This window comes from Symphodus melops (assembly GCF_947650265.1).
Source record: "Symphodus melops genome assembly, chromosome: 2".
In the NCBI taxonomy this organism is placed as follows: Eukaryota; Metazoa; Chordata; class Actinopteri; order Labriformes; family Labridae; genus Symphodus; species Symphodus melops.
The window spans coordinates 607,291-634,790 of NC_136692.1; the positions used below are offsets into that span (position 1 = coordinate 607,291).

Below are 27,500 nucleotides of genomic sequence, written 5' to 3' on the forward strand. Positions count from 1 at the left end.
TGAGCGTGCTAGCTCACTGCTTTTGGGTTTTTGTGTGGAGTTAGCTATTGAGCTAGCTAGCACGACACACAGTGTTAACAACACAAACACCTGTTACCTTTTGACCGGCTCATAGTTATCTCTGTCTCGTCTTCGGCTGAATTTATATTACAATGAGGAGAAACGGGTAGCAGAATTAGCATCAAACGTGTTAGCATCACTTCCGTTAGCACCACCTCTATTAGCATCAAATCTGTTAGCATCAAATTAGCCAACAGAGAGTCAGCCAGCAGCATCTTTATAAACACAGTGGCAATAGTCAGAATGTATGGTGGGGGATAAGGGCCAGTCCTGTCAGTATTAATGATGTATGGAGGGTGATTAGTGCCTGCTGTAACACTGAAACAGCTAGCTTTTTTTTTATTTACAATCACAATTGTCAAATTTCTGTTTCCAGAAACTCAGAACTGAAGTGATCAGTAATTAAACATTTAATGCACTAACACAAATGTTGATTACTGGTTAATCGTTAAAGTGCAAAAAATGTAGTTTTGTTAAATGTTTAATTCTTTCATAATTTCAGAGCTCAACTAGAATTAAAGATGTTTGTGTTTTAGTCAGATTTATGTGAATCACCAAAGGAGTCAGAACATAAGCGCCCTGTGACCCCAGGAGGCGTGTCTACAAGCTGAAACAGACTCTCCGTCGCCCTTTAAACTGATGTACATAACATGACTCAGCATTAATCGGTGAAACGCAGTATAACACAGAGTTTGTTCCAGTATCATCATAAAACCCAAACATCCATTTGCTCACAGGAGCATCTATGTGGCACTAATAACCCGCCATACAGAGCCGTCACCAAACATCAGCTGAAATGAAAAAAAAGGAAGTTAGTGCACCAATCAGAGAGCAGCCCTGTTAATACAGAAGAAGAAGTAGAAGTTTGCAGACAGAACAAACATGGAGGCAGCAGAGACATACTATTCCCGCTCCTCCAGGTCGCTGAAACGTTTCTTCAGTCTTCAGGGTAAAAGGGAAAGAAGATTCAAAAACAATTTCATTTACTGCACAATTAACAGTCGGCGTCACCATTTTATCACCAAATACGTTTCGTCAAGACGTTTAAAATTCCTGAGACAATTTAAAACACTTCTGATTAAAAGCATTAAAACTACGCATCCTTGGGTTTCTTTAAAGACGCTATATAAACTCAAGCTGCCATTACCGTTATGTCTCCCTCTTATCGTCTTTTTAAAAGTCATGACCATATATGGATGAGAGGGCGGAGCCGGATCTAAGTAACCCTCGAGGGTTTGATTCATTCCTAGATTAAAGGTGAAGGGCTTCAGGTGTGACTCACAGACAGGTGTCGACCCCCATCATGACATCATGTTTAACCTGTGAACAGAGGTGTGTTTACCTGTCGGCATCAGTGACCAGCGCCAGGCGTCCGTAATCCCACGCCACCTTCCTCAGGATGGAGAAGACGAAGAGAAGCACCTGAGGAGGAAAGGAAGAAGGAGACAGGTCAGAGGTCGCTGACACAGTAAAAAACAATAAACATTGCGTGATGTCACTGTGATGTCACCGTGATGTCACCATGATGTCACTGTGATGTCACTGTGATGGGACAAATAAAAGCCTTTCTGTGAATCTGTGTCAGTCGATGAAGCTGCAGCATTGATTTTTCCTACTGTCAGTAAACGCCACATACTACACACTCAACAGCTCCCACAATGCACCCTGTTTCATGATTCAACAGCAGAGGCAATCATGACCCACAATGCATTGCACAGGACACAGAGGAGCGTCTCCCAGCTGGTGACCAGACTGTTAAGAAATCCTCTCATAGAGCTCTATGGTAGACAGTGTGACATCATCGTCTTATCACAGGTATAAAAAGTCAGCTCGGCTTTCTGTCAGAGTCGATGAAAGTCGATGGAATTCGGTGCCTTGCTCAAGGGCAGGCTCAGGAAGTGGTCCGGCACCTCTCCAGCTACCAGACAAATTTCCACGTTTGGACTCGAACCAGCAACCGGTGTAGAAGGACAAAAGCTTCCTGTTTGACTGAAAGGGATGGAGCGCCTGCTTTGTAGCGAGCGGACGCGTGGCGACTCACCAGGAAGCACATGAAGTCGAGGGCGAGCACGGTGGGCACTCCTCCGAACGGCAGCCCCTGCAGCACCGTGCTGCGGATCCTCGCCGAGTAGCAGTAGTCTTTGGACCCGCTGTGGGCGGAGCAGTTGTCCTGACCGCTGCACGCCTGTCCGCCACCATATGTTGCCATGGTAACGATCAGGGCTTTGAGCATGCTCACTGCCACATCCTTGCAGATAACCTGAGGGAGGAAACAGACCCGTCAGAATCAAAGTCAAAGATACCACTGATCAACCTGGGTCAGAACCAGACTCGTGTAGACCAGACAGAAACCTGGGTCAGAACCAGACTCGTGTAGAACAGACAGAAACCTGGATCAGAACCAGACTCGTGTAGAACAGACAGAAACCTGGATTGGTTGAATTCAAGGCTGGGGCTGTATTAGATCTCATGGTTTGTATCATCTGACTTTAATGGTTTCGTTTTTCAGGCAGAAGAGTGGGACTCAGTGTTAGCGTTAGCGTTAGCATGAAGGCTATCTGAATGAATCTGTTGATGTCACAGATGTTGCTGTCGCTCACTGAGAAAGACGCTGAAAACATTTGGTTCTCACAGCTGACTACATTTCCCAGCATGCCTGGTCAGCAGTCGCAGCAGACAGCTTCCTCATCTGTGACCTACTGATCCAGGTTGCCACGGTAACCCCAACTATACGCCTGACCCAGTTTTTTACACTTCGCCGAGCGCTTGTCACAAAACTGAAGTGACGGCGCTCCGACTGATGATGTCACCATTACATCACATCACTCCACCCACGAGCGCACAGACGAAGAACAAAGAAACACATCACAGGGGTCAAAGAGCGAGCGGCTTTAATACAACTACTCTGTTACTATAACAACCAGAATCCAGAATCATCACCCCCCCACCCCCCCATGATGTCATGGTGCAGCAGCATGACTCATCTGAAGCCTCCAGTCTCACAATGCAGACACACACACACACACACACACACACACACACACACACACGAGCAGCGCTTACACCTGAACTCCTCCTGACAGATAGCCCTGTCCACTAGCCTCTGTTAGCTTAGCCCTGTCCACTAGCCTCTGTTAGCTTAGCCCTGTCCACTAGCCTCTGTTAGCTTAGCCCTGTCCACTAGCCTCTGTTAGCTTAGCCCTGTCCACTATCCTCTGTTAGTTTAGCCCTGTCCACTAGCCTCTTTTAGCTTAGCCCTGTCCACTATTCTCTGTTAGCTTAGCCCTGTCCACTATCCTCTGTTAGCTTAGCCCTGTCCACTATCCTCTGTTAGCTTAGCCCTGTCCACTATCCTCTGTTAGCTTGGCCCTGTCCACTATCCTCTGTTAGCTTAGCCCTGTCCACTATCCTCTGTTAGCTTAGCCCTGTCCACTATCCTCTGTTAGCTTAGCCCTGTCCACTATCCTCTGTTAGCTTAGCCCTGTCCACTATCCTCTGTTAGCTTAGCCCTGTCCACTATCCTCTGTTAGCTTAGCCCTGTCCACTAGCCTCTGATAGCTTAGCGCTGTCCACTAGCCTCTGTTAGCTTAGCGCTGTCTGTCAGAATTTATTTTTAAAGATTTGGTAAAGAAACTAGAAATTATCAGTCAGCTAAAATAAGAAGCAGAAAACTTTCCCCCCCTGCTGACGTCTGCAGACAGAGATAACAGCCCAGTGTGTGTGTGTGTGTGTGTGTGTGTGTGTGTGTGTGTGTTGACAGATTAAATGTGTGACAGAAAGGGATGAGCTAGTGCTGCTGAGGGGCCCTTGAGCAGGGCACCGACTGTGAACATCTGGAGGTGAATCAGACGCTGCAGACGGTTCCTCTCTTATCTGAATGTTGTTCAGCATGAACTCGCTGTAACTGACGCCGTTATCAGGCCACCACATGTGCACGCTCTGTGACGTCATCCAGCACCTCTACCGCCGCGCTCGTCAGGTGGGTCACGATAGGTCATGAAGCTCGTGACTCGTTTCAAGTCAGCCAATCAGAGATCAGGTCGTTTCTCAGGACTGGGCGACGCAGCTCAAAGCATCATGGGAAATCTCACAATGCTAACGAAGCTCGTTATGTTCCACCTCCATCGTGTGCCTCTGGTTCTCTGATCAAGAGGATAAACATGGAGACACGTGATTGGTCGTTTTGTGTGATGTCATAGAGTCAGCTGACGATGCTCTTTAACCTTCAGGAGGACATGCATGCATCCTGTCACCATGACAACAGTCTGTTGACAACTCGCTACTTTGTGCGACACGTTTCATATTTGAGGTCGTTTATTTCTTGATCTGTCCAGAGGTCAGTGAACGCAGCGCTGCTCCATGGTCAATGATTCCAGAGGTCAGTGAACGCAGCGCTGCTCCATGGTCAATGATTCCAGAGGTCAGTGAACGCAGCGCTGCTCCATGGTCAATGATTCCAGAGGTCAGTGAACGCAGCGCTGCTCCATGGTCAATGATTCCAGAGGTCAGTGAACGCAGCGCTGCTCCATGGTCAATGATTCCAGAGGTCAGTGAACGCAGCGCTGCTCCATGGTCAATGATTCCAGAGGTCAGTGAACGCAGCGCTGCTCCATGGTCCCATGGTGTCAAAATAAAACCTTCAAGTTCTGTGACTGAATGTTCTTATCGTCTCTCTGATTATCTCTCAGCTCTTTGGAAAGCACACGCGTTGTTTGTGTTTTCATCGTCATGACGACATCTCTCCCTCTGATTTATTGAAGTCTTAAATATGCAGCTAACCTCAGCTAGCTCATCAAACAACACGCCACACACTCAGGTGCAAACCTTACGCAGTACGAGCTCCATATTTATATTCAACTACAGGTTAGAATAAGGCAGCTGCCCCAGTGCATGATGGGAGGCTTCTGCTGCATGCACTGGTTTCAGTCTGCATGAATGTAACTAGAACATTAATACAGTTGATGCTCTGAAGAAGAAGATCAGAGAAAACAAGATGTTTGAGTAAAACCTTGATGGTCAACACGAGAATAATCTAAAGGTTCAAACTGATGGACTCTTCACTCTGCAGCAGCCTCTACCATCAGTGTGTGAATGTGTATGAATGGATGAGTTCATACTGATGGACTCTGCAGCAGCCTCTACCATCAGTGTGTGAATGTGTATGAATGGATGAGTTAATACTGATGGACTCTGCAGCAGCCTCTACCATCAGTGTGTGAATGTGTATGAATGGATGAGTTAATACTGATGGACTCTGCAGCAGCCTCTACCATCAGTGTGTGAATGTGTATGAATGGATGAGTTCATACTGATGGACTCAAACTTCAGCAACACAACGTGACCTCGCAGACTGCGAGACGCCAAAATGATGTACAAAGACGTGATGACATCACAAAGACAGAACGCCATGCACAGTCAAAGAGCTGGGGGGGTTAACAGGGGTAAACAGCAGCCCCCCCCCCACTGAAGAACAGGAGCCTGTTGCTGAGGTTGCTTCAGTTTGTTTGCTGTGTAAATAAATCAAACGGTCTGTGTTTGGAGCTTCAGGGTCACATGATCAATCCTTCCCTCCTTATGGAAAAGCTCTAACTCGATCCTGTCTGAATCCAGCATGATGACGTCACACGCCTCTCTGAGGCTCTAAAGTGAGACTTGGAGGACCCGCTGGTGACAACGCTGCATTCAGGTGCTGCTCGGGGGTCCAAGTCTCCGAGTCGTCCTCCTGACTTCAGTGTGGTCACATGGTCTCAGTAAAGTCTGAATGTTTATATGAACTGAACATGTGTGAGGACGACTCTGACGTCACGTCGGGAAGTCAGGCTCCTCCTCCTTCACATCGGTGCACGTCGTAGGTTCAATCTGCCGATACAGACCGTCAAGGTGAGCAGACACAACACTGGTGTCCATGTGATGACTCTGATCATGACAGACCGTCAGTGTGAACGACTGTTGTTGTTGCCATGGTAGCAAACAGCTATGACACTGTCTGACACACGCGCGCTTGTTTCTGACATCACGTGCCCACTCTCATCAACATTATTATTATTATTATATTGTTGTTGTTGTTGTTGTTGAGCAGCTCTACCCCCCCCCCCCCCCCCCCCCCCTCTCTGGTTCATCTCAGCGGCCCTGCTGCACCTGCAGTCCGGCCTGAACACCATCAGCGCCCGGACACAATGTCACAGAAACACCGCTAACCCCCACCCTCCGTTTATAACGGACACAGAGAGGGGAGAGGGGAGAGGGGGGGGGGGGGCGGGTGATGATGATGAATAAAACCTGTGTGCGTGTGTGTGTGTGTGTCGGGCTGCTGTCAGTCCGTCACTCAGAGGTGAAGTCACATTACAGCAGCATACAAACGGACGGACAGCTCGGTGTGTCCTCTGCGCACACATTATATAACCCCCCCCCCCCCCCCCCCCCCCCCCCCCCCCACACCGGAGCCGTACGGAGGCTGGATGGATGCTGTCCGGGTGGAAGCAGCGCGAGGAGCGGCAGACAGGCCGCTGAGGCTGCAGCAGCAGCGGCCTGTCTGCCGCTAATCGCGCCGCTGAGCAGATCAAACAAAGCGGGTTATAATGCCGCGCAGCATAAAGCCCGCTCATAAATAAACCAATTACAATAAAGCCTACCTGACCATCCAAAGCAGACCCCCCCCCTCCTCCTCCTCCTCTTCTGCTCCTTCAAAAGCAGCTATTTCACCGCAGAAAACGGGCCGTTAAATCCTCACAGATCCGCCGCCGCCCCGGCCGCGTCCTGCCGCAGCGCCGCCATCCCACAATACAAGAAGAGAGCCGAGTGACGCCCGAGGCTTTCAAAGCACCGCAACCGCAGGAGCGTGTCCCTCCGCCGGCCGCGCAACCTGCTGCGAGCCGCTGAGCCTCCGCCGGTGTCGGTGCTAAAATGGAGGCGGTCTCTCCGGGAATAGACACGAGCGGAGCCGTTGCTGTTACACACTCACACCGGCAGGGGGCGCCAATACGGAGCCTTTATATGAGTGGGCTCTTGTTTGATGCAGGTTTGTCCTCACAAGGAAAATGAAAAGTTCTCTGTTAAATAATATTTAAATCCTCCTATCAAAATAAAAGGTGTTTACTGTTTTTTTAGTTACCAATGTACAGACTTCCGGTCTTGAACCAGCAACCCTCCAGTTCCCAACCTAAGACCCTGGATGGAGTTCCTGCTCCTCACTTCCTTCAGTCTCTGACATGGGACAGGGGTCAACAGACGGCCTTTAAATATTTTCAAAATAAAGTCAGTAGAGATTTTAAAACCATGTTTTTACACCATGAGAAGATTAACTTTGGATCTTTTTATTTTATTTTGTAAAGCAGCATGCAGACCTGCTTCCTGTTGCACACATGCAAACATCCTTCTGTCTTTCATGGACATGTTGAAGTTCATTCTTCATATTTTTCCTCCACACCAGTCCCCCGTGTGTCCCTTCAGTCCCCCGTGTGTCCCTGTAGTCCCCCGTGTGTCCCTGTAGTCCCACGTGTGTCCCTGTAGTCCCACGTGTGTCCCTTCAGTCCCCCGTGTGTCTCTGCAGGGGGTGCTGGAGTCCCCCGTGTGTCCCTGCAGGGGGCGCTGGAGTCCCCCGGGTGGCGGTCTCCGTGCTGGAAATGCTGTCTCAGGCAGGTCGTGTCTCTGCAGCTTCATGTGTCCTTGGCTGAAACACTTTAAGGTAGAGAAAAAAAACACAAGTCCCGCCTCTGACAGGACACACAGCCTATCACAGCTCAGGGTTTTTGAGGTGAGTTTAAGGGCTGGACTTGGCCACGCCCCCTGCAGACTGAAGCTGCAGTATGACCCGAGTCATCAGAGACGGACTTCATGAACCAGATCAGGTCCTGGACTCTGACCTGGTGTTGTGTCCGTTATCTCGGTGTCTTTACGGCTGGAGGGGAAACCACAGACGTTTAGTGTGATCACATGACCACAGAAGGACTAACAGGAAGTGGTCCTCAGAGAGGACGCCACAGGTCAGAGACGGGATGGACGTGCAGCTGGGACGAAAACATGACGAACATGTTCTCTGTGAGCAGCAGGGAGACCTTTTATTAGTGCAGACCCCCCCCCCACCCCCAGAACCAACCTTTCAGAATAAAAGCCCACAGAGTCAGCGTCTCTTTCACATTAACGTTTATTCTAAAAAAAGAAGAAGACATAAACAAACAAACAAACGTCTGAGCTTTAACTTCTCTCCTCAAACTGAGATTTGTTCTTCAGCAGGAACGCCGCCAGGTACTCGATCGGGTTCGGAGGTCTGCAACAAGAACACACACACACACACACACAGCGTTTCAGTCATCTGACCACCTGAACGCCAAGCGACACGTGTCAGCGCTGTGGGCTCAGCGCTCCGAGGCGAGCCTTTGTCTCCGTCACGGCGTGATCTTAGCGAGATGAGAGCTCAGACTCGTTTTCATGGCGCTGAGAGTGGACAACGTCGCCAAAGGGGCGGAGTTAACTTCAGTTTATGTCGCAGTGAGCCCATCTGACGTTAACAGCACCTGTCGACTCGAGGGCTGGGAGCGACGCACAGAAGAGGCGGAGCCTTGACGCTGACCTTCAGGCCCACCGTAGACGTCATGAAAGTTAAAAACATTAAAAGGATGCACTTCACAGCAGGACGAGTTTCAGATCTGAAGGAAAACACAAGAACTGACACCTGTGAGGCAAAGCGGAGGGCAGAGAGCAGCCTGTGAGACAAAGCAGAGGGCAGCCTGTGAGACAAAGCAGAGGGCAGAGAGCAGCCTGTGAGACAAAGCAGAGGGCAGAGAGCGGCCTGTGAGGCAAAGCAGAGGGCAGAGAGCAGCCTATGAGACAAAGCAGAGGGCAGCCTGTGAGGCAAAGCAGAGGGCAGAGAGCAGCCTGTGAGGCAAAGCAGAGGGCAGAGAGCAGCCTGTGAGGCAAAGCAGAGGGCAGCCTGTGAGGCAAAGCAGAGGGCAGCCTGTGAGGCAAAGCAGAGGGCAGCCTGTGAGGCAAAGCAGAGGCAGAGAGCAGCCTGTGAGGCAAAGCAGAGGGCAGAGAGCAGCCTGTGAGACAAAGCAGAGGGCAGCCTGTGAGGCAAAGCAGAGGGCAGAGAGCGGCCTGTGAGGCAAAGCAGAGGGCAGAGAGCGGCCTGTGAGGCAAAGCAGAGGGCAGAGAGCGGCCTGTGAGGCAAAGCAGAGGGCAGAGAGCGGCCTGTGAGGCAAAGCAGAGGGCAGAGAGCGGCCTGTGAGGCAAAGCAGAGGGCAGAGCGCGGCCTGTGAGGCAAAGCAGAGGGCAGAGAGCGGCCTGTGAGGCAAAGCAGAGGGCAGAGAGCGGCCTGTGAGGCAAAGCAGAGGGCAGAGAGCAGCCTGTGAGGCAAAGCAGAGGGCAGCCTGTGAGGCAAAGCAGAGGGCAGCCTGTGAGGCAAAGCAGAGGGCAGCCTGTGAGGCAAAGCAGAGGGCAGCCTGTGAGGCAAAGCAGAGGGCAGCCTGTGAGGCAAAGCAGAGGGCAGCCTGTGAGGCAAAGCAGAGGGCAGAGAGCAGCCTGTGAGGCCTGTGAGGCAAAGCAGAGGGCAGAGAGCAGCCTGTGAGGCAAAGCAGAGGGCAGAGAGCAGCCTGTGAGGCAAAGCAGAGGGCAGAGAGCAGAGAGCAGCCTGTGAGACAAAGCAGAGGGCAGAGAGCAGCCTGTGAGGCAAAGCAGAGGGCAGAGAGCGGAGAGCAGCCTGTGAGGCAAAGCAGAGGGCAGAGAGCAGCCTGTGAGGCAAAGCAGAGGGCAGAGAGCAGAGGGCAGCCTGTGAGACAAAGCAGAGGGCAGAGAGCAGAGGGCAGCCTGTGAGACAAAGCAGAGGGCAGAGAGCAGCCTGTGAGGCAAAGCAGATGGCAGAGAGCAGCCTGTGAGGCAAAGCAGAGGGCAGAGAGCAGCCTGTGAGGCAAAGCAGAGGGCAGCCTGTGAGGCAAAGCAGAGGGCAGCCTGTGAGGCAAAGCAGAGGGCAGCCTGTGAGGCAAAGCAGAGGGCAGCCTGTGAGGCAAAGCAGAGGGCAGCCTGTGAGGCAAAGCAGAGGGCAGCCTGTGAGGCAAAGCAGAGGGCAGCCTGTGAGGCAAAGCAGAGAGCAGAGAGCAGCCTGTGAGGCAAAGCAGAGGGCAGAGAGCAGCCTGTGAGGCAAAGCAGAGGGCAGAGAGCAGAGGGCAGCCTGTGAGGCAAAGCAGAGGGCAGAGAGCAGCCTGTGAGGCAAAGCAGAGGGCAGAGAGCAGCCTGTGAGGCAAAGCAGAGGGCAGAGAGCGGCCTGCAGCTCAGAGTTAACTCTTCACTGTCTGCAGGATAAAAACAGGGCTCATTTAACGCAGAGCAGAAAGTGGCTGTTTTCAACAAGGCGTCATATGATGTCACTTCCTGTCACTCTGCTGTACGTCTGATTAGAAGAGTGTCCTCTCTGTCTCTATGGTTACTATGGTGACGGATCAAAGCACATGGAGCCCTCATATTTCAGACGGATTATTCACAGAAACAACCGAACGGACACGACGACAGTGTGTGTGTGTGTGTGTGTGTGTGTGTGTGTGTGTGTGTGTGTGTGTGTGTGTGTGTGTGTGTGTGTGTGTGTGTGTACGTACCTGTCCTTAGCGAGCACTGACAGACCCTGCAGCAGGATGGGGACTACAGTCTGGTCCAGGTAGGCTCTGGTGGGCAGAGCCTGCAGGTCCACCTTCTGCTTCGACATCTTCTCTGCACTCGCCTTCTCGTTCTCCACCGTCCTCTGAGGAGCAGCAAAGCATGCTGGGAGTCAGTCTCCAGGTTGACCATTAGACTGTGTGTGTGTGTGTGTGTGTGTGTGTGTGTGTGTGTGTTACCTGGAGGGTGTCTGTAAGGCCGTACTCTGCGTGGGGGTTTTCAGAGACCTGCAGAGATCAGAGTGTTTAAACAGTTTGAACTGCTCCAACAGGAAGCTGTCACAATAAGAGCGCACAGCTGCTTCCTGTCAGTCGTGGTCACAGGTCTCTGTATGACTCGGGACCTAGGACCATGGGTGCCTGGCTCAAATGAATCTCAGCAGTGCTGAGGAGCTACCAGACTTGAACCGGCGACCCTCCAGCTCCCAACCCACGTCCCTGCAGACTGAGCGCCCCCCCCCCCCCATTCTGTGTCAGGTGTGTGTGTCGTACTCACAGGGGTGTGTGTCTCCATGGACTGGTCTGCGTCTGTGTGATCTGAAACACAAACAGAGGGTCTCACATGAACAGGTTTTTCAGGGGGTCTGGATCAAAGGGGGGGGGGGGGGGGGGGGGGGGGGGGGGGGGGTCTGCTCGGACTGAAGAGGACGGGATCTAACATGAACAGGTTTTTGAACGGGGTCTGGATGGGGGGGGGGGGGGGGGGTCTGCTCGGACTGAAGAAAACGGGATCTCACATGAACAGGTTTTTTAGGGGGTCTGGATCAGAGGGGGGGGGGTCTGCTCGGACTGAAGAGGACGGGATCTAACATGAACAGGTTTTTTAGGGGGTCTGGATCAGGGGGGGGGGGGGGGTCTGCTCGGACTGAAGAGGACGGGCTCTAACATGAACAGGTTTTTTAGGGGGTCTGGATCAGAGGGGGGGTCTGCTCGGACTGAAGAGGACGGGATCTCACATGAACAGGTTTTTGAACGGGGGCTGGTTCAGAGGCGGTAAACTAGCTTAGCATCCCGGTCCCGCTCCCTCTCAGGTAATATAAACTGCTAACGGTCACATTTCCGGTCCGTCGTTAAAACACGACCTACAAACGTTTGATCTAAACCGACGAGCGGCGGGAAATGACCGGAAACAGAAAGATAACGGTTAAAAACACGAGCAAGAGTCAACAATGAACTCACCGTCCGCCATGTTTGTTGTGGATATTTACGCAGAAATGTCCCTCGTACGTGGATTCTTCTTGTCCGGTTACGTAGGAAACAGTTTCCGACGCAGCTCACACTTCCGGAATGTGAGGAAACACTTCAAATTAAAAGCATGACTTTAAATAAAACCGAAAATCCGAATTAAATTTTAAGACTTTAAAATGACAAAGTACCAAATATTACACCGAAGAGAAATACATGTTCAATTAAACACGGGCCATCTATTTGGTATGTGTATAATAATAATTCATTTTAAATAAGTGTCTTATTTTGAAAAATGTCTTGTCAAAAATCTTTTTTCTTCAATTTCTTTTTATTTTTTTTACCATATTTATAAGAAAGTTTGTCCAAACCAAGCAGTATATAAAATAAATCCTTAAATGACTTTGATGGTTGTTTAGCTACTCTAACAAGTTAAATCATGTTCCCATAAATCAGGCTTTTATTGTTTTTTTGGAGAGCATGTCAGACATGAAGGAAATAAATGATGCAGACAGATGCTGTCTTGTTGCTGGTTTGAATCCCCGTCTGTCAGGAGTGTCCGTAGGTCTGAATGTGAGTGTGGCTGGCATGTCAACTCTGTGATTGGCTGGTGAACAGTGCAGGGTGTAACCCCGCGTCTCGCCTGGTAGCTCCTGACTTGACCGGTCTCATTCTTCTTTAATCTTCTCACATGATGAAGTTTGAGACATGAAGATAACACAGGGTGCTGAGAGGACTCTTATCAGCAGCTTCAGGCTTCAACTTGTTCGGTTGGTTTCGGTGTCCTTTAACGTAGCCGTCAGTCCAGATCATGTGTTTCTCACAGTTTTAATACAGACATGAAACATGAATCGGCTTCTGACCTTTGACCTCTAAAACATGCAGCAACAGGACACCGTCACATACGTACATATAAAACATAAACGTGATGTTTAAAAAATGATGATGATGATGAAATATGTTAATGAGGTGTGTTGTTCTGTTCAGTGAGTTTGTTCCATAAAGTTTTGTGACCTGCTTTGAATCGTTACTGAGGACCTAATAGAGCAGTGATTCCCAGAGACTGGTGGGTCTCAGATATCTGACCAGTTGACCTGATTTAAAGGAATTAAAATGTCGGCTGTTTAACTGATGAGAGAAAATAAAAGCAGAGATTTAGCCTGTTAGCTAAAAGCTTCATGGTGATTTATATAATGTGTGTGAATGTTTTCAATAACACATAAACTAAACGGTTCATCTGTTTAAGATCAGTGATCATATTCAGGTGATGCAGAAATGAAAATGGTCAGAGATGTTCATAAATTCACTTCTCTCACTTTATAAACCAGAGCTGTAGTGACCCGGGTCACGAGGACTGACCCGGGTCACGAGGACTGACAACGTGTTGGTTCCTTCATTGTGAAAGGTCAAAGTCTGAGATGTTCATTCTGGAGGTCATGTTGTGTCTAACTGAAGCACAGGAAGTGATTGGTTGGTCCTCACAGGATGAAAGGGATGAGAGCTCTCCTGGAGGGGGGGTAGTCCTCGAACCTCTGCAGGTAATCTCTGCAACACACCCAGAGAGAAGGTGCATGTCAAACACAGGCCGCCAAAACAGACAGGAAGTCCTCACCCGGGTCTCTGTGGACCTGCACCCTCAAGGCAACACTCAGACCAAAGTCACCTGCTGTGTCTGTTTACATCCTGCTGGGCTCTAGACCAATCACATCGCTTAGCTGGGGTTCATGCATCCAATCAGAGACAGAGCTACCTGCAGGGCTGGTAACCAATCAGATTACAGAGCTACCTGCAGGGCTGGTAACCAATCAGATTACAGAGCTACCTGCAGGGCTGGTAACCAATCAGAGACAGAGCTAGATGCAGGGCTGGTAACCAATCAGAGACAGAGCTACCTGCAGGGCTGGTAACCAATCAGAGACAGAGCTACCTGCAGGGCTGGTAACCAATCAGATTACAGTGCTACCTGCAGGGCTGGTAACCAATCAGAGACAGAGCTACCTGCAGGGCTGGTAACCAATCAGAGACAGAGCTACCTGCAGGGCTGGTAACCAATCAGAGACAGAGCTACCTGTGGTAGTGACAGGCTCTGGGTCCGATGGAGCAGGCGGTGAACAGAGCGAAGGCGAATGACGGTAAGCTCCACGCAGCGACGGCGAAACCGAACCACTCGACGATCTCGCCGAAGTAATTGGCTCCGGACACAAACTCAAACATTCCTCCTGAGAAGACAAAGACAGGAGTTAGATACTGCTGACGTCCAATCACAGCGCACAGAGGACGATGATGTCACCCTGAGGGATCCTGTAGGCGGTCTCTCCAGGTCTGCGGAGGCGGCGCAGGATGTGGTCACTGTGGATGTTGATGATCATACCGACCACGAACAGAAGGAGACCTGCAGCACACAAACACCAGCACATGTCTCTCGTCCAATCAGAGCTCCCGTAGTGAACAGCTGACGTGTGTGTGACTCACCTGCGGCGGTGCGAGCGCGTGTCAGCCAGGTGTGTTCAAAGCGTGCACAGTGCAGCAGGTGGTGTCCCTGCAGGAAGCCGTTGAGCGAGCAGAAGATGGCGGCGTAGAGGACGACGGGCAGCGGGACGGGTCGACCTCTGGACAGGAAGCTGTAGATACAACTCCTACAGGAAACACACACACGTCACTTCCTGTCCTGGTTAACGTCGTGATCACTGAGACGGCCAATCACGGCCCGGTCAGCTGATTGTCTGTCATGTTTGATGTTTTAGTCGTACGGCTGCTCACACGGTGAACGCAGAGACCATGGAGGACCACGGCCTCAGGGGGCGGGGCCTCCTGGATCATCTGACTGACATGCTCGCCTGATTGGATGAACCAAAGGATCGAGCTGAGTGTGTCTTTAAGAAACATGGAGACGAGTTCAGACACGTGTGAAGTTTGTTTCTGTCACATTCCAGGTCCAGACTCTTTCAGAGTCCAGGTCCAGACTCTTTCAGAGTCCAGGTCCAGACTCTATCAGAGTCCAGGTCCAGACTCTCTCAGTCCACAATCTGTCAGCAGCTCAAGAGGAACTTCACACTAAGCTTTCAACGAGGAAGCAAAATGTTGCTTCCTCGTTGAAAGCTTAGTGTGAAGTTCTGTTCCCCCCCCCCCCCCCCCCCCTTGCTCTCGCTCTCTCTCTGTCTCTCTCTCTCTCTCCCCCCCCCCCCCCCTCTGACCTGTGGAAGTAGTGCAGCATGAAGGCGCAGAGCAGCAGCGTCCTCCCGGTGCTCCGTCCGCTCGTCCCCGGCTCGGGGAGCTCGTCCTCGGCCAGCAGCAGCAGCAGCAGCGGCAGCAGGAAGGCCGGGACCTCCTGCAGGAACCATCCGAGCCGCGCCGAGCAGCAGAACCCGCCCACCGGGCTGAACCTGCCGTACCGCGCGCACACCTGCCTCTGACGAAACAGGTAGGCCACGCCCCCAACGATCAGAACCCAGCTCAGATACGAGACAGCGGTATCGTGGCACTCCATCACCTCGCTACTACTCGGCTCCACTCGGCTTTTTCCGGACGCGCGGGAGGAAGGCAGGGCTGGAGGAGAAAAAGTAAAGTGTCTTCATGATGTTTGAGGCTCTGAGGGTTCATCTGGTTCTGATTAAAGTCGCGCTCAGGGTTCTGGATCATCTGGTTCAGGTTAAAGTCGCGCTCAGGGTTCTGGATCATCTGGTTCTGATTAAAGTCGCGCTCAGGGTTCTGGATCATCTGGTTCAGGTTAAAGTCGCGCTCAGGGTTCTGGATCATCTGGTTCAGGTTAAAGTCGCGCTCAGGGTTCTGGATCATCTGGTTCAGATTAAAGTCGCGCTCAGGGGTTCGGGGGAACTCGTTGATTCTGTGTTTTTAATAAGTCTTGGTGTTAAAGTCAGATTAGCCTTTTGATTGGTTCACTCACAGAGCTGCTCTCTGACGTCACTACAGGGACAAGAATCAGTCTGTAAACGGTCATTCTGTCCGGACTGTATGAGTCCATACAACACACCTCACACCTCGTCTCTGAGGCCAGGTGAGCTCACCTGGGACAACATGCAGACCAACCAATCACAAAGCCAACACGTCACGTGTGAAGATGGTGAAGTGTGAAGTCTGTTTGTTCTTAAACTAGCGTGAACATTTCTCACCTTTGGACTGATGTTGTGTTTTAACATGTTGTCCAGGATGAATAATTAAAGGTTTAATATCAGTCACACATGAAGCTGCAGAGTCCTGCAGGACACTCTGTCCTCCACACACTGACCTACTGTCCTCACAGGTCCCGGGTTCGAACCCTCCTGCTGCTCCTCACCCGCATGTCATCCCTCTCTCACACTCATATTAACTATTCAGTGTGTGTGTGTGTGTGTGTGTGTGTGTGTGTGTGTGTGTGTGTGTGTGTGTGTGTGTGTGTGTGTGTGTGTGTGTGTGTGTGTGTGTGTGTAGATATAAATGTACAGACCTGTGAATGTGCAGCTGCAGCCGTCTCCAGGATCTCCTCCGTGTGACGGACTGAAGAGAAACCGAGGAGGAGTCAAACTGTGAAACTCGACGCCTGTCAGAGAGGCCGGGCACGTTCAGACGTGTGTGTGTGTGTGTGTGTGGGGGGGGGGGGGAGCCTGAAGATGCAAAAACAAAAAACACATGACTTCTTCTTCCTGGATCCGTCCAGCTCGCTGCTCCAGCTGTTTCTACTCGAAGGGTTAATCTGATCTGACTCACTCTGGATCAGGGACTTCAAGACTCAAGACCCTCATGAACAAGGACTCACTCAGATCCGTGTGTCAATCAGGCCCTGAGGTCCAGACTCTGGATCAGAGCCTGACTTCTTCTGCTTTGGTTTAAAGGAAGTGTAAAAACATAACATCCATTTTCTTATCCCAGGTCGCAGTAAGTCGACCCAGCTCCTCCTCCTGGGGGACCTGAGGCGTTCCCAGACCAGACGGGATCTGTAGTCCTTGCATTAAGCTCTGGGTCTACCTCAGGGTCTCCTCTCAGGTCGGCATTCCCGGTAAACCTCCGAAGGGAGGCGTCCAGGAGGATCTTGATCAGGCACCCGGCTCCTATTGATGCCAAAGAGTAGCGCCTCTACTCCGAGCTCCCCCTAAAGGTCTGAGCTCCCCCCGAAGGTCCGAGCTCCCCCCGAAAGTCCGAACTCCCCCCGAAGGTCCGAGCTCCCCCCGAAGGCCCGAGCTCCCCCCGAAAGTCCGAACTCCCCCCCCATGACCACAGCTGAATGAAGATCGGGCGTCACATGACTGCTGACATCGAGCCATTCTGTCTCACCCTCCCAGAACTCTTCACCAGCAGAGACCCACGACCCTCTTCTGCTGCAAACCGCCCAATGGGTGTGTATGTGACTTCCTGTGCTGCTGCAGCCAGCCTCTAGTGGACACTCCAGGTACTGCAGCCAGCCTCTAGTGGACACTCCAGGTACTGCAGACAGCCTCTAGTGGACACTCCAGGTACTGCAGCCAGCCTCTAGTGGACACTCCAGATACTGCAGCCAGCCTCTAGTGGACACTCCAGGTACTGCAGACAGCCTCTAGTGGACACTCCAGGTACTGCAGCCAGCCTCTAGTGGACACTCCAGGTACTGCAGCCAGCCTCTAGTGGACACTTTATGAACTGCAGGAGTTTAACACGTTTCAACAGTGGAGGTTGCTGCTTGTGCAGTACCCGTTTTAAACACCAGGTGTCAGAGTCAACGAGGGAAACAGAAAAATAAGGATTCAAAGAGAAGGTTCAAAGTTTGAAAAGATATTTAATTTATTATCATATTTACAAAACAAAAACACCAGAAATGTCAATAAGTCAAAACAGATTAATAGATAAACGTGTTTCTATCTGATCGACACGTCGCTGTTCAAACTGATTTACACCTCACGCTCTTTCTTCAAATATTAAAAACCTCAACTCAAAGAATTCCTGGAAACTTCCACATGGGGGCGCTCTGCTCTCTGATTCCTGTTTAGAAAAGTTAAAGCTAATGTTTTTAATAAGGTGTCAATCATCTTTGTTTCTGTTCAAGAGAAACGGCGTTCGGATTGTTTGATAAGACGCCGCGTTTGAGAAACACTCAAATTAAAGATTTAAATTTATCAAACTTAGAAACAATTTAAGATTAAAAAGTTGTAAATTTATGAACATTCTTACCTGGAATATTTTGAGTTTATAAAGTCAGAGTTTTTAATTGAACCTAAAATTCTTTAGATGAGCGAGTCGCACGTTTCTACAGACGAGAGAAAAACTCGTAACTACGAGATGACGAAGTCGTAAATGTAGAAGAAATTAAATTGACTAAGTTGTACGAGAAACTAAAGAAGAGTTTTTGAGACGTCAGAATATTTTCCTTCTCCGTACTCGGAGTTTGGAAATAATAAAGTTTTCATAAACTATGTTTAAATAAAGTTTTTGTTCAAAGTTCACTGAACTCACGTCGACTGTTTAATGAACAAGTTATGCTGCTGTGCTCGTTGCCATGGAGACACTGAGCTAATGAGGAGGCGTGTCCCGGGAAGGTGGAGGGAATTTGGGTGGAGAAATGTGATTTTCTTTTTTGTTACATGTCAGTTTAAAAACAAGCAGCTGGGTCGTCCTCAGCTCTGTTGGACAGTTATTCAGTCCTTTGAAGACGTTCTAGGATTTTATACCTGGGCCTCTAACGAGCTGATCCATGAGACAGATGTTTACCTCTTTTAAATGTTGATCCGTGCTTGTAAAAAGGCCGTCTGGAACAATGGCCGCCCATCTCTCTGGACTTCTTACCTACAAGCTCGAGCGCGGTCTCATGACCTCGTGATCTCTGCTGTGCAGAAACATCGAGATAAGATTCACTGAGATGGACCCCCCTCATTATTGTGCTTGTTTGTTTGTTTGTTTGTTTGTTTGTTTGTTTGTTTGTTTTGGAAAAACTAAATAAAAAGTAAAAATAAAAATAAAGAACCCGGGACAAGAGAAAACGAGTTCATGTAAATTTATGAAAACAGACAGAAATGTTTGGGGCGTGTTTTGTTTTGGACTGGCAGGAGCATCGGCCAATCAGAGGCAGCCGTGGTGTTTGATGAACAAACGTCACAGCGTCAGAAAAGGTTACAGAGACTCCACAGGTGTGAAGAGTTTCAGGGGGAACTGTCCTTCAAATGTTTGTTCAGCAGGTGATCAGAAACACACCTGAGCTTCCTGCGTCTGCATTACATCACTTCCTGTGTTTCTTCAGATGGACCTTTACAGACGTGGATCACCTGAGCAGGGGACAGTCTTTGTGCGTCACATCGTCAGTCCTGCCGCTTAACCAGGAGGTGGAAGGTAAAGGGGGCGGGGCTTCTGTCAGATATAGAACTGGTGAGCGGCCAGGTTGTCCATGAATGGCTGAACCAGGAAGTCCGTGGAGAAGTAGAAGACGAGGCCAAAGGCGATGGAGATCGGCAACGCCGGCAACGCTCGCTTAAAGATCGCCAACAGCAACAGAGTCAGACACAGGCCCTGAGACAGGTGAGAGAACAGGTGAGATACAGGTGAGAGAACAGGTGAGATACAGGTGAGAGAACAGGTGAGATACAGGTGAGATACAGGTGAGAGAACAGGTGAGATACAGGTGAGAGAACAGGTGAGAGAACAGGTGAGATACAGGTGAGATACAGGTGAGAGAACAGGTGAGATACAGGTGAGAGAACAGGTGAGATACAGGTGAGAGAACAGGTGAGATACAGGTGAGAGAACAGGTGAGATACAGGTGAGATACAGGTGAGAGAACAGGTGAGAGAACAGGTGAGATACAGGTGAGAGAACAGGTGAGATACAGGTGAGATACAGGAGAGAGAACAGGTGAGAGAACAGGTGAGATACAGGTTAAGATACATGTGTTACAGATGTGTGTTACCTGGGCGTTACAAGTGTGTTACAGGTGTGTGTTACAGGTGTGTGTTACAGGTGTGTGTTACAGATGTGTTACAAGTATGTTACAGGTGTGTGTTACAGGTGTGTGTTACAGGTGTGTTACATGTGTGTTACAGGTGTGTGTTACAGGTGTGTTACAGGTGTGTGTTACAGATGTGTTACAGGTGTGTTACAGGTGTGTGTTACAGGTGTGTTACATGTGTGTTACAGGTGTGTGTTACAGGTGTGTTACATGTGTGTTACAGGTGTGTGTTACAGGTGTGTTACAGGTGTGTGTTACAGATGTGTTACAGGTGTGTTACAGGTGTGTGTTACAGGTGTGTTACATGTGTGTTACAGATGTGTTACAGGTGTGTTACAGGTGTGTGTTACAGGTGTGTGTTACAGGTGTGTTACAGGTGTGTGTTACATGTGTGTTACAGGTGTGTGTTACAGGTGTGTGTTACAGGTGTGTTACAGGTGTGTGTTACATGTGTGTTACAGGTGTGTGTTACAGGTGTGTGTTACATGTGTGTTACAGGTGTGTGTTACAGGTGTGTGACAGGGAAAAACCAGCTGTGCTCTACATGGGGATGTTTCAGGTGTGTTTAAGGAGAAACAGATAAAGGACAGGTGTGTGTTGCAGGTGTTTAAAAAAGGTGAGTTCATGGTGATAAGGCTGGTGGACAGGTGTGCAACAGGTGTGGAGGCTTTTATTTTGAATATTTACAGGAAGTAGTTTATGAAGTGTCTTGCAGACTCTTGTAGTTTATTCTGATGTATCAGATCTCGTGTTCACACCTGTGTTTGATTTTCAGGTTTGTACCTTGTTGTTTTTTTCTCCGTCATGCAGGAAGTTTAAGTCCTTTCAAAATAAAACTCACAATGAGAATGGCAACAAAGCAGGCGAGCGTCGTGTTCCAGTCTCCGCCTGTCGCTGCTGCTTTTCCAACCAGGACGCTGTAGAAGATGAAATCCCCGAGACCAAGCTTTACTCCTCCTACACACACACACACACACACACACACACACACACACACACACACACACACACACACACACACACACACACACACACACACACACACACACACACACACACACACACACACACACACACACACACACGGTTCAGATAAACATGTTTTCTTCACACAGTTTGTCTCAGTCAGCTGATCTGGACTCACGGTCCTCCTCCAGGTCGTCCTCTAGAAACGAGCGGGACTGTTGTCTCTCAGGCTCCGCCCCCTGGCTCCTCTGCTCCGCCTCCTCGTCTGAAAGCAGGAACTTAATGAAGTGCAGCAAAAGGCAGAAGTGAAATGCCAAAATAATTCTGAACTTTTTTAAGGTGAAAACAAAAAAACCGGTCTGACCTGTTTCCTGTCCGGAGCGCTGAGCGTCCATCGGACTCGCCATCCCCACCGTCCACATCATGGCGGCTGAACATACACACCGAATGCAAATTAAAAACCGTCTGCATGACATTATTACTCTGGATAAACTATAAGTACTTTTTCTTTTTTTCCCCAGGTTGCCATGGTAGCGACATGTCAATCACAGGTTGCCCCGCCCTGACTCCTCCCCCTCTTTCTTGTCCCCCCCCACACTAAAGATGAAACGTTTACTGAGGGAATAAACCAGCTGACAGATCGGAACAGAGCTCCGCCCCCTGCTGGCCGTCAGAGAGAATAGATAGATAGATAGATACTTTATTGATCCCGGAATCAATAAAGTATCTATCTATCTATCTATTCTCTCTGACGGCCAGCAGGGGGCGGAGCTCTGCAGCCGGATGGACTCACAGGAGTAGATGAGGGCGGGGAAGATGGGCTCGTTTCGCTCCTGAGCCGTCTCCACCAGCATCCTGAGAGGACCTTTAGGAGAGAGGACGGCCACCAGGTCTGCAACCACAAACAAACACATGATTGGACAGTGAAGACTGGTACTTGCACCTGATTGGTCGGTCCTGAAGTAGCGTCAACCCGTCTCTCATGGTCGTCCATTTATTGTCCGTTGATCGCCACACACACTCACCGTAGACGGAGATGGCGCCCAGGATGACCCAGGCCGACCACTCGGGCAGGTATTTGATGAAGACCAGGGCCATGAGGGCGCTGATGAGGATGAGGTAGGCCTGCTGCAGCTGCAGGGGGCCCTTCCAGTGGATACAGATCATCCCCACGGCCCCGAAGTTCCAGATGATCACGCCCACGGTCGGGTAATCCACCGCCAGGTTGTACGTCTTAAACACCTCGCTGAGAATCAGAAGAGACCACCATGAGGGGGGGCTCTTTAAAACCGGGGCGGGGTTTACATGTGGGTCAAAGGCAGCAGGACTCACCCCAGATACATGAAGCTGAACCAGAAGAGCAGCATGAGGGAGGACAGGATGAGCCAGCCCTGGATGAACTGAACAAACACATGAACCGGATCAGACCTGACCCCCTTTAAGGATCTCCTCCGGGCTCACTGGTGGGTCCGGGGGACCCCTACGCGCACCTCCAAAAAATTGCGTCGACTCGGATCGCAAGGACTGTGATTGGTCCGCTCAGAAGGTCGTTTCTGGCAGTTGCTTTCCGGTCCCAACACGAAGAAACGACCATCTCTCAACTCGTCATCAAAACGCCATAAAGACGCCACGTGGCGAATAATTCCTGAGGTGAAGAACCACACAAAGACAAAGACACGCCCCCTCGTGGCTCAGCGGTGAACTGCAGAGCAACGCGTTCCCTCGACGCAGAACTACGAATGCTCAACGACGGGTCCACGCCGTAGGCACGCCGTCGACGCGGAAGCATAAACTAGGCTTAACCCGGATGGCGTTAGCCGCGTCAGCTCCAACATAGCGTCACATGATAGCAGCTAATCGCTAACGGTCAGTCCAGCTGTGTTTCACTCGACCACGACTCGACCACGACTCGACCACGACTCGACCACCACTCGACCACCACTCGACCACGACTCGACCACGACCACCACTCGACCACGACTCGACCACGACTCGACCACCACTCGACCACCACTCGACCACGACTCGACCACCACTCGACCACGACTCGACCACCACTCGACCACCACTCGACCACCACTCGACTACTCCGTGTGTCTTGACTGACAGCTCGACTGGCGTGCCGCGGGAGTGAAAACAGACGGACGTAAAAGAGCGTCTTCTATTCTGGACTCGCCTGGCGGCGTTTTTGATCTTATTTTGAAATTCTTTGACACAGACAGGAAGTGGTTCTGACCCTGTAGCAGCGGTACTTGTAGAGGACGACGAGCAGGATGGTCATGACCACGATGACGCTGATCATGATCACGGTGTTCAGCACTGAGTTGAGGAGGCGGCGGCCCACAGACGACGTGTTCTCGGAGAACGGCGTGTAGATCCTGAGGGGACAGATATGATGGTTAACTGTTGGGTGGGAGGAGTCATACATGAGGCGTGTGGCGTGCGGACCTACAGTCTTTGGTCGGTCTTCTCGCTGTAGAAGCTGACGGACTTGATGGTGGCGACGACCACGACCATGCAGAGCGTGACGGGGATGAACAGCATGATGACGTGTTTGGCTCCATACTTCAGAGTCAGCTCCTCCTCTTCCACGTCCTGATCCGAGCCGCCGCCGCCGCCGCCACCTGCAGCTGGACCTGCCCTCCTGGTCACCTGAGGCTGGACAGACAGGGGGCGACATTGAGCAACGTTTTAACGCCATCATCAGTCAAGACTTCATTAAAGATATTCAATATGGCCACTTTGACCTTTACCTTCTTGGATGGCGTGCTGTCAGAGGGGGCGTGGTCATCATCGGGGCTGTAGGACGGCACCTCCGGATTCTCAGACGGGACCAAAGCCGTCCTCTCGTTATACGAGTCCTCGTCCGTGTCGGAGGCGTTCATGGCTGCTGCACAAACCACAACAGCTATTAGAGAGGCCGCTGCGTTCTCTCTGATGACCAGCAGGCGGCGCCGCCAGCGACGCTCCAGAAGGACATAACCCTCCATCAATTAAACCAATCATCATTCAGAGGAACGACGACGACAGACGTCATGTGATTCTTCTGTTTTCTTACATTTTAAAGGAGCAGTCTGTAACTCTGCCCCCTAGTGTTTAAAATGAGTACTGCAGTCTGTAACTCTACTCATCACAGAGATCACTTCTATCTGACCCTGATTAAAAATGGCGACTCAGACGAGTCAGTGTGTTTCTACGAATGATGAAGAAGGTTTTTTTATTTATCTTTCCTTGGCTGGAAATAAGACGCCATGTTGGCATGAAACAGTGCTAAGAACGCAATGAGCCAGAGTTGTATAATTGAATAATAATAATAATCGAAGACCCCCCCCCCCCGACCTGTAGCCCCGCCCCTGCAGTCACGTCCTAAAGCCCTTTAAACCCTGACTTTCACGTTTCCGTCTGAATAAACGTCACAAAGTGAAGTGATCTCTTTGTTTGGTTTGTTTTAAAGTCACGGTCAGTCTGTTGATTTCCTGTCAGGGTGTTTAATCGAGCGCAGATCGAATAAAAATAACATTCAGGATTAAAATAAAACCGCAGGTTTGACTTTTAATCCTCTGATGTGAAGACTTTACCTGATTCAGCCGCGGAAATCAGAGAAGAAGAAGCTGACTTCAAAGTAAACACCGACCGAAGACCCGGAACACAGCAGTCAGCTGATCGGCGCGTCACGTGGTAGTGACGCGTCACGTGGCACGATGACGTCACGAAAGAAACTACGCGATACCTCGAGCGAGTCATGAGATGTCCAAAACAAAATGTGTTGAATAATAAAATTCATTTATTACAATTATGTAATAAAACAATTATAACAGACTAAATAGAAAACCAGATAATAACATGTTTTGATCTAATAAATAAGAAATATAAATATTTTCTGAAAGTAAGAAAAAAACAGGTAAAATTAAACACAAAATGGAATATTAAAATGAGACAGTGATTTCTGTGTGTGCCGGCAGGTGGCGCTCTGCAGAGTCTGAGCCGCCTGCTAACGTGAGGAAGTGTGAAAGCGGCAGCGCGTTAATCCGAACCGGACTGATCTCAGCCGAACCGGACCGGTGTGCTGGGTCATGGCCGTGGATGAGTCTCTGCGGCAGCTCCGCGGTTCTCCCGGACACACGACCCGCCGGTGACGGTACCGGAGCCGGTAAACTGGGTGTTCTGGTGTCCGTGTTCTACCCGCTGCTGGCAGTTCTGTCCCGGCTCCGGGCGCTCCTCTGCCGGCTGTGGACCCGCTCCACGGCCGCCTTCAGAGCCGAACCCGGAGCCGAAGAGCAGCGTGACAGCAGCGGGAGCCTGGAGCGAGGAGACCGGGTCAGGAGTCACCACGGGCGGGCCTTCGAGTTCATCTCTGCCGCGCTGCGGGTCGATGAGGACGAGCGAGGTACAAAAGACCCATCTGAGCCGGGTTCATGTGGGGCAGGCCGAGTCCAAGACCCGAACCTGCCAGGTCTCCGGGTTTGTTTACCTTCACATTAAAATGAAGGAACACACCTGAGGAGGGGGGTCACGTGATGTGGTCTACTTTAAGGGTCCTGGACACAGATGATAACAGTCATTCTTCTTCATGTGAAGCATTAGGAGTAGTTCACGTCATCATCATCATCATCATCATCATCATCATCATCATGTGAATTCAAACATTAAACCTCCAGACTCATGCAGACCCTCTATGTGGTTTCTGTTCTGTGACCCAGATACATAAAGTCCGGAGCGCCCTCTGGTGGACAGAGTGTGCAGCGAGCCTCTGTCACTTTATCAACTCTTCTCCATGTTTGTACTTTCATAATCACTCCTAATGTGTGGGTGGAGTGGGCGGAGTCTCATGGCCCTGTGTGTGTGTGTGTGTGGGGGGGGGGGGGGAGAAACTCTCCACTGTCAGAATCACAAACGCTTCATTATCAGAGAGGAGGATGATGATGATGTCATCAGAAGGTGCAGTGAAGTGATGATGTCATCAGAAGGTGCAGTGAAGTGATGATGTCAGAGCGTGTGTTGATTGTTATTGGCTGGTGTGTGGTCAGGTGACAAGCAGCTGGCGGTGGGCTGGTACCAACGAGGAATCAGCGAGCTGGAGAAAGGCCTCGCCATCCAGGTCACAGGAAGCGGTGAGTCCAAACACGCCCGTGTCTTCATGTCTCACGCTCATGTCTCACGCCCGTGTCTTCAGGTTTCCTGCTGACCTTTTTTTTTGTTCCAGGAGAGAAAGGCGAGCGGGACAGACGTCTGCAGAACAAGATGACCACGAACCTGATCATGGCGAGAGAGCGGCTGCACACCTTAGGTTCTTTACCTCGTCAACACAGACACACAGTTCTTTTCTGATTTTAAAATCATGTGTCCCCATCATGTCCCCCTCATGTCCCCCCACGTGTCCCCTCATGTCCCCCTCATGTCCCCCCACGTGTCCCCCCATGTGTCCCCATCATGTCCCCCCTCATGTCCCCCCTCATGTCCCCCTCATGTCCCCCCACGTGTCCCCTCATGTCCCCCTCATGTCCCCCCACGTGTCCCCTCATGTCCCCCTCATGTCCCCCCACGTGTCCCCCCATGTGTCCCCCTCATATCCCCCACGTGTCCCCCTCATGTCCCCCCACGTGTCCCCCTCATGTCCCCCCATGTGTCTCCCTCATGTCCCCCACGTGTCCCCCTCATGTCCCCCCACGTGTCCCCCTCATGTCCCCCCATGTGTCTCCCTCATGTCCCCCCACGTGTCCCCCCATGAGTCCCCCATGTGTGTCCACCCCCCCATGTATCCCCTGTGTGTCCCCCCCATATGTCCCACTCATGTGTGTGTCCACCCCCCATGTCCCCCCATGTGAACTGTTTCTTACACTTGTTTGATCTTCTAGTCGGGGTGCTTCCTCAGTCGGGGACTCGGAGAGACTCGTTCAGCAGCAGCTCAGACCTGCAGGGTCCGTCTTCAGGTAGATCCAGAGACCCCCGCGTGTCCTCAGAGATGTGTTGAAGAAACCTTCAGTGTTTGTTTGTGTGTGGTCAGCAGGTGTCTTCAGGAAGAGAGAGCCTGTTAACTCCGCCCCCTCCAGCCGACCAATCACCTCCTCGTCCTCGTCTTCCTCGGCGGGCCGTGGTCGCGCCTCTCCCAGCTCGCAGCGCCCCCCGGCTCACGCTCACAGGAGGGTGTGTGTTCACGCACCATGTTAGTACGTCCGCCTGTGATGTCACACAGTAACGACACACTTCCTGTTTTGGCTCCTCCTACAGGGCAGAACGAGCCGCCACGTCGCCAACGTTAGCAAGCCGACGTCGACACCACAGAAGAAGAAGAAAGAGGTGAAGAACCTGAAGAACGTGGACAGGAAGCTGGTGGAGCTGGTCCTCAGCGAGGTCGTGGACAGGTAACATGCCCCCATTAGGCTCAGAACCCAGACCTCCGTTAGGCTCAGAACCCAGACCTCCGTTAGGCTCAGGACCCAGACCTCCGTTAGGCTCAGGACCCAGACCTCTGTTACGCTCAGGACCCAGACCCCCCTTTGGCTCAGGAGCCAGACCCCTGTTCGGCTCAGGAGCCAGACCCCTGTTCGGCTCAGGAGCCAGACCTCCGGTTAGGCTCAGGACCCAGACCTCCGGTTAGGCTCAGGACCCAGACCTCCGTTAGGCTCAGGACCCAGACCTCCATTACGCTCAGGACCCAGACCTCCATTAGGCTCAGGACCCAGACCTCTGTTAGGCTCAGGACCCAGACCTCCATTAGGCTCAGGACCCAGACCTCTGTTAGGCTT

At 50.9% G+C, this 27,500-nt stretch overlaps 5 protein-coding genes across 10 annotated transcripts in view; 1 reads left to right on the forward strand and 4 right to left on the reverse strand.

Moving 5' to 3' along the window:
• The window catches only part of LOC306818255 (CSC1-like protein 2), a 51,837-nt gene extending 44,833 nt beyond the window's left edge, over positions 1-7,004 (reverse strand). For 4 of the 5 annotated variants that reach the window (XR_013778151.1, XM_079335735.1, XM_079335734.1 and 1 more), the window contains exons 1-4: positions 6,693-7,004; positions 2,102-2,320; positions 1,403-1,482; positions 964-1,002 (exon numbers count right to left, since the gene is read on the reverse strand). Coding sequence is in view for 4 of the 5 variants with exons in the window: in XM_079335735.1 (XP_079191861.1) it covers positions 964-1,002; positions 1,403-1,482; positions 2,102-2,293 (311 nt within the window). In the remaining variant the exon portion in view is untranslated. The remainder of the gene's footprint in view (positions 1-963; positions 1,003-1,402; positions 1,483-2,101; positions 2,321-6,692) is intronic. The other variant, XM_079335736.1, reaches the window with a different exon arrangement.
• A 1,181-nt stretch (positions 7,005-8,185) lies between these two features.
• Positions 8,186-11,993, reverse strand: dpy30 (dpy-30 histone methyltransferase complex regulatory subunit). The gene is made up of 5 exons (XM_079336174.1): positions 11,880-11,993; positions 11,197-11,237; positions 10,881-10,928; positions 10,644-10,786; positions 8,186-8,326 (listed from the first exon to the last, which is right to left on the reverse strand). Exons 1-5 carry the CDS (start codon positions 11,887-11,889, stop codon positions 8,254-8,256), a joined length of 315 nt encoding a protein of 104 aa, XP_079192300.1. The 5' UTR covers positions 11,890-11,993; the 3' UTR covers positions 8,186-8,253.
• Positions 11,994-13,261: 1,268 nt separating this feature from the next.
• On the reverse strand, positions 13,262-16,421 carry LOC306818532 (3-oxo-5-alpha-steroid 4-dehydrogenase 2-like). The gene is made up of 6 exons (XM_079336163.1): positions 16,330-16,421; positions 15,080-15,431; positions 14,358-14,521; positions 14,176-14,277; positions 13,954-14,104; positions 13,262-13,430 (listed from the first exon to the last, which is right to left on the reverse strand). Exons 2-6 carry the CDS (start codon positions 15,370-15,372, stop codon positions 13,364-13,366), a joined length of 777 nt encoding a protein of 258 aa, XP_079192289.1. The 5' UTR covers positions 15,373-15,431; positions 16,330-16,421; the 3' UTR covers positions 13,262-13,363.
• A 1,190-nt stretch (positions 16,422-17,611) lies between these two features.
• psen2 (presenilin 2) lies at positions 17,612-24,447 on the reverse strand. Of its 2 annotated transcripts, none has more exons than XM_079335988.1 (11): positions 24,333-24,447; positions 23,508-23,641; positions 23,207-23,412; positions 22,991-23,132; positions 22,087-22,154; positions 21,780-22,000; positions 21,548-21,646; positions 21,119-21,184; positions 20,933-21,019; positions 20,630-20,745; positions 17,612-19,352 (listed from the first exon to the last, which is right to left on the reverse strand). In XM_079335988.1, the coding sequence occupies exons 2-11, from the start codon at positions 23,637-23,639 to the stop codon at positions 19,197-19,199; spliced, it is 1,293 nt and encodes a 430-aa protein (XP_079192114.1). In that variant the 5' UTR covers positions 23,640-23,641; positions 24,333-24,447; the 3' UTR covers positions 17,612-19,196. The 2 variants fall into 2 exon arrangements, with proteins under 2 accessions (XP_079192114.1, XP_079192113.1); XM_079335987.1 differs by having other exon boundaries at positions 23,508-23,644; positions 24,333-24,446.
• A 222-nt stretch (positions 24,448-24,669) lies between these two features.
• spast (spastin) overlaps positions 24,670-27,500 on the forward strand; it is a 6,754-nt gene continuing 3,923 nt past the window's right edge. The window contains exons 1-6 of the mRNA XM_079337589.1: positions 24,670-25,141; positions 25,782-25,865; positions 25,958-26,041; positions 26,610-26,684; positions 26,759-26,898; positions 26,983-27,116. Coding sequence (XP_079193715.1) covers positions 24,838-25,141; positions 25,782-25,865; positions 25,958-26,041; positions 26,610-26,684; positions 26,759-26,898; positions 26,983-27,116 — 821 coding nt within the window. The 5' untranslated portion in view covers positions 24,670-24,837. The remainder of the gene's footprint in view (positions 25,142-25,781; positions 25,866-25,957; positions 26,042-26,609; positions 26,685-26,758; positions 26,899-26,982; positions 27,117-27,500) is intronic.

Bases quoted from the DNA above. Each gene is read 5' to 3' on its own strand.
- dpy30 (XM_079336174.1), bottom strand. The intron at 10,929-11,196 runs GTGAGTACGACA...TGATCTCTGCAG, and splicing joins CCATGGAGACACACACCCCT to GTCTCTGAAAACCCCCACGC. The intron at 10,787-10,880 runs GTAACACACACA...GCTGCTCCTCAG, and splicing joins GCCTTACAGACACCCTCCAG to AGGACGGTGGAGAACGAGAA.
- LOC306818532 (XM_079336163.1), bottom strand. From the start codon at position 15,372: ATGGAGTGCCACGATACCGCTGTCTCGTATCTGAGCTGGGTTCTGATC. The intron at 14,278-14,357 runs GTGAGTCACACA...TGTGTGCTGCAG, and splicing joins ACGCGCTCGCACCGCCGCAG to GTCTCCTTCTGTTCGTGGTC. The intron at 13,431-13,953 runs GTAGCTCTGTCT...GGTGTGTTGCAG, and splicing joins AGAGCCTGTCACTACCACAG to AGATTACCTGCAGAGGTTCG.
- psen2 (XM_079335988.1), bottom strand. From the start codon at position 23,639: ATGAACGCCTCCGACACGGACGAGGACTCGTATAACGAGAGGACGGCT. The intron at 21,647-21,779 runs GTGAGTGTGTGT...TTGTGGTTGCAG, and splicing joins GGGCGCCATCTCCGTCTACG to ACCTGGTGGCCGTCCTCTCT. The intron at 20,746-20,932 runs GTGAGTCCAGAT...GTGTGTGTGTAG, and splicing joins GGACGACCTGGAGGAGGACC to GAGGAGTAAAGCTTGGTCTC.